The 4,355-nt window shown below is 58.7% G+C and overlaps 1 protein-coding gene across 1 annotated transcript in view; it reads right to left on the bottom strand.

The window, feature by feature from the left end:
* Nucleotides 1-2,991: 2,991 nt before the first annotated feature.
* ZNF592 (zinc finger protein 592) overlaps nt 2,992-4,355 on the bottom strand; it is a 20,528-nt gene continuing 19,164 nt past the window's right edge. Inside the window, exon 9 of the mRNA XM_077774270.1 lies at nt 2,992-4,353. Coding sequence (XP_077630396.1) covers nt 3,851-4,353 — 503 coding nt within the window. The 3' untranslated portion in view covers nt 2,992-3,850. The remainder of the gene's footprint in view (nt 4,354-4,355) is intronic.

Raw genomic sequence — 4,355 nt, 5'->3', positions numbered from 1 at the left:
AATTTAAAAAAAAAAGAAAGAAAAGATAAAGGCATTTTAAATAGGGACCTCAAGAGAAACCCCTATTCTTGGGACCCGGCTCTTAGTTTGCACTTTCCTCCAGAGGGGCCAGGGCTCCCAGCTCCTGGTTCCTGAGGTCACCGTGGCATCTGTTCTTGGAAAAGGTGGAGAGAGGCCTGAATCCCTTGGAAAACACAGCAGGGGGCGGGGTGGGGGCGGGGCGGTTGCTGGAAGGGTGAGGACATAGCACATCCTAGAATCCAGAACATTCTGTCTTGCTCAGAACAGACCCTGAGACAACTTTGCAGTGACCAGGTGAATGAGAGTCTTTCATTCCCTCCTGCATACGTGCGTGCACTCACTCACTCACTCACTCACTCACTTGAACACTCTTTGGACCGCTACTGATTTCAAGGAACTGTGTGAGGAGCATTCAAAGAATTAGACTGACCCGCTGCATGAACTTGAAACATTCTCCATCGGAAGTGAAAAAAAGCAAGCTTCAGAACACTGCATAGAACGCTACTGTTTGTATTAAAAATAGATATATAAATATACATATTTATAAACTTGTAAATGCATAGAATTGCTCAGAAGGGGTACACAGGATCTAGGGAACAGTGATTAGTTCTGGAGGTGGGCTGGGGACTGAAGGCTGGCCTCCGACAGGAAGCTTACTTTTCGCTGCATACTCACTCTTTTGGATGTCTTACCATGTATATGTAGTAATTTTTCAAAACAACAACAACAACAACAAAAAATTTAAAAACGAGTCAAAGAAACTGCGCCCAGAGCGGAATATACAGTGGTGAACGGGACAGGGGGGGTTCCTCTGTCTCGGGGAAGGCAGAGTGTGTGCATAACTCGCTAAGCCACGACTGTTAAGTTTTCAAAACCAGACTGTTTACATAAGTTAAGGGAACAGTTCTTTCTACACCAATTATAGTAATTCAGCACATCATTTTACAGAGATAAAGCAGGTGGAAAATAAATACGAGTCATTTGTCAGGACTTAGAGTGTATTAGGTTGTCGTTTCTACAGGGGTGGGGATCTTATCTGTTTAACTTGATCAGTAGAGCCGCCACTCCGGCTAATGTGCAGATAAGTGCTTGTTACAGCAAGCGTTTTCTGATGATAACAAACGATATGATAGCACACCCATTAAAAACATCTGAAAAAAAGAAAAGATCAGAAGATNCCCCCCCCCCCACCGAAAAATAGTCTCCAAATGCAAGGTATGCCCGATGTGAATGAAAGGTCGTGGAGACACTGCCTGGGCTGCAGAATGTCACACACACAAGTTTTGCACAGGGCTCTCCTTGGGGTGACTCGGAGCGGACTGACTCCAAAGAGAACGGGGCGCTCAGTGGGGCACTCCGACCACAGGGGAGGTAGGAAAGCAGGCATGTGGGTGGCTGCAAAGCGCCGACGAGCAGCCGGGGCACTGAGGTGGCATGGGGGTTGACACTGCGGCCTCGAGGACCCCACAGGCTTGACTCGGCACCAGCGCTTACAGGTGGCCCAGCAGGTTATCGGAGATCCCTGTGAGGACCCCGTGGAAACCACCAGAAAGTATTTAGCAAGATGCGGGGCGCGCAAGCAGGGCCTGAAGGGCCCTCATGGTCACTGCTGCTACATGATGGATACATGTCCCGGGCAAGTCATCACTGACCGGCCGCATCCCAGCCTGAACAGCAGGTAAGGGGCGCCCCTCCCTCCGTGCCCTAAAGGCAAGAACCGCTTATGTCCACGTAGTGTTTCACAAACTTAGAAAAGGTTCCACGCACCTCATCCCACGAAAGCCTGTGAAGCAGGTTGGATGGGAATCACCAGGACTATCCAGGAGGGGGGTGGGCAGTGAAGTGAGGGGCTTTGCTGAGAGCTGATCAAGGGCAGACCCCAGGGTGTGGGCCAGGTTTCCTGTGAGGAGCTCAGTCTTTCCAGCCCACACCAGTCCCAGGAAAGAGCTGGATCTGGGTCAGGACGGGTGGTCGAGGCCGCAAGGTGGCCATGCCCTCCCCCACTCTGCCCACCACTGTTTCCGAGCAGGCAGAGAGGCAACAATCCATCTCAAACCCTTCTCAGAGCCTCCTCCGTGATCTGCACCTGTGAACGGACCACAGGGTGCAGGGTGGGCCCCTCGGTGGAACCGGGGAAGGGACGACAGCCGACGTGGGGTGGCCTCAGGCTCTGCGGGCCGTGGCCTCAGGCCCACCTTGCCTCACTGCCTGCCTGGGAAGCAGGGACAGCAGAGTCTCCTGGAAACTGAGGCACACTCTAGCGGTTCCCTGCACCATTCGCATTTCTGCTAAAACTCTGGCATTTGACAGAAAATGTACCTTTTTTCGATTGTGAGGCCAGGCGTGCTGATCTGACAACTGGTAGTCACTGTGTGCCTCGCAAGGGCACCTGTGAGAACTCAGCGGGCACCGCTCCCCTCCGCGGCCCAGGACGCGGCTGGGCCCAGACCCGCACCCTGGCCACGCAGTGCCGCAGCAGTGGCTTGGGTCAGAGCTCCGAGGGCACCTCCACAGGGCCCCGACTCTGCCAGCAGTGAAGACAGCCCAGCCGCCCAAATCTCCGCACCCGAGAGTTCCCTGAGGCAGCGGCGCAGCTCACCGGTAAACAAGGTGGGCACAGAACGCCCCTGCGATCCTCGCCCGCCCCACGGCCGCCGGTTGGTAGGAAGGGCGGAGGTGCCCAGAACATTTCAATGGGCCCTAATGCCAAGGCTGCTGACCCCGGGAGACCTTGAGGGTGACCCCTGACCAGTAGGAAGACCCTCCCCTCACGCCCTTGCGAGGTTTCTAGAGGACCAAGTTCCGCGCCCCTGGTTTCCTAACCACAGCTCCAGAGTCCGGACAGGACTGTGCTGGGGCAGCAGGACACGGCTCCCCCAGAGACGGGACAGCCACGGGAGGGGGGAGGGGCTCTTCCGTGGAGCAGGGTGGGGCCAGGCTCACCTGAAGAGGAATACAAGAGCCCACCTGCACGGTAAGAAGATTTTTTATTTGAAATATCGTCTGAGCAACATGAGTGTAGCCAGGAGGGGGAGGGGCCGGCCAGCCTGGAGCGGCAGCCTCTCTAACGGCACAGAGCGGGGGGGACAAGGATTCCGACGCCCGTGTGCCCCCAGGCCCACTTGTCAGGAAAGGCGGGACAGCAGCAGACTGGGGGCGCATGGCTCCTCCTGGAGGGGTCTGTCTCCCGGCGCCTGCCTGCCTGGGCCGCGGCGCCTGCTCTCCCGGGGCCCAAACAGACGTGTGCCGCACAACCTTCTCCCACCCACGCAGACAGGAGGGGCTGGGGTGACACTTCTCCAGGACTGTTTTTTGGGAAAAGAATCCGAAGAAGACAGGAAGGGAGGGCAGGGTGACTGGGGGCTCCCCAGCAGGCCAGCCCGGGCGGAGGTCCCCAGGAGGGCCGCGCCGGCACCCTCACCCCGTCTCTGGCTCTGCGGGCACGAAGCAGAGCAGCCGTCTGCAGCCCTCGGGGGCTCCCAGGAGAGCCCTGGCTGAAGGCCGCAAGCGGGGACCCCCGGAAGAGCACGGCACCGAGGGGTCCCGAGCCGAGGTGACAGTGCTGGGGCCGGGCCACGTACGCGGCCTGGGCTTGGAAGGACACAGACAAGAGCTGGGGTACCAAGAAGCAGCACAAAGCCATAAATAACAGAAGCGAATTCAGAGCGGTCAGGGTCCTGGGTGACCGCACGCTGCGCGGGGCTGGGGGACACCCAGGCCCCCGCAGCTCAGGGCAGACACTGCCCCAGGGCACCCCGGGGCAGAGCCTTGCACTTCCCACCGTCCCCGCGGAGGACAGGGGACGCCGGGGCACTCCTCCAGCCTCCAGTCACACCTGAGGGGACGGGGCGTGGCTGTCCTGGTCCTGAGGGGCCTGTGGTTGACTCTGAGGATCTTGGGCTCCGTCCTCCGCAGGAGCCGGGCCCAGTGACCTGGCCTCTGTGTCGCCCAACAAAGGCTCTCCGGCACATTCTTCCAGTCCGTTCTCCCTGGTCTCCATGGACGCTTCCTCCCCGGAGCCCTCCGCTGCCTCCGCCGCCTCCACCGCCTCGGCTGCGGCCTCCTCCTCCTCCTCCTCCTCCTCCTCCTCCTCCTCCTGGTCTCTCACCTTGTGGACGATGAAGAGGTGGCGGCCGAGGGAGCCGGCAGAGGTGTAGCACAGGCCGCAGAGGAGGCACTGGGCCGTGGAGCTGTCCCCCTGGTGCTGAGGTATGTGGCTCTGAAACTCGAGCCCCGAGTCCGTGGCGAAGCCGCACTTGGCGCATTGGAACAGCGCCTTGTGCCGTTTGGTGGAAGAGGCGGCCGTGCCATTGCTGGTGCTCGCAGCGTCCCCT

Source organism: Crocuta crocuta, unplaced genomic scaffold (genome assembly GCF_008692635.1).
Source record: "Crocuta crocuta isolate KB4526 unplaced genomic scaffold, BGI_CrCroc_1.0 scaffold7, whole genome shotgun sequence".
In the NCBI taxonomy this organism is placed as follows: domain Eukaryota; kingdom Metazoa; phylum Chordata; class Mammalia; order Carnivora; family Hyaenidae; genus Crocuta; species Crocuta crocuta.
This window is presented reverse-complemented; position numbering and strand designations above follow the sequence as displayed.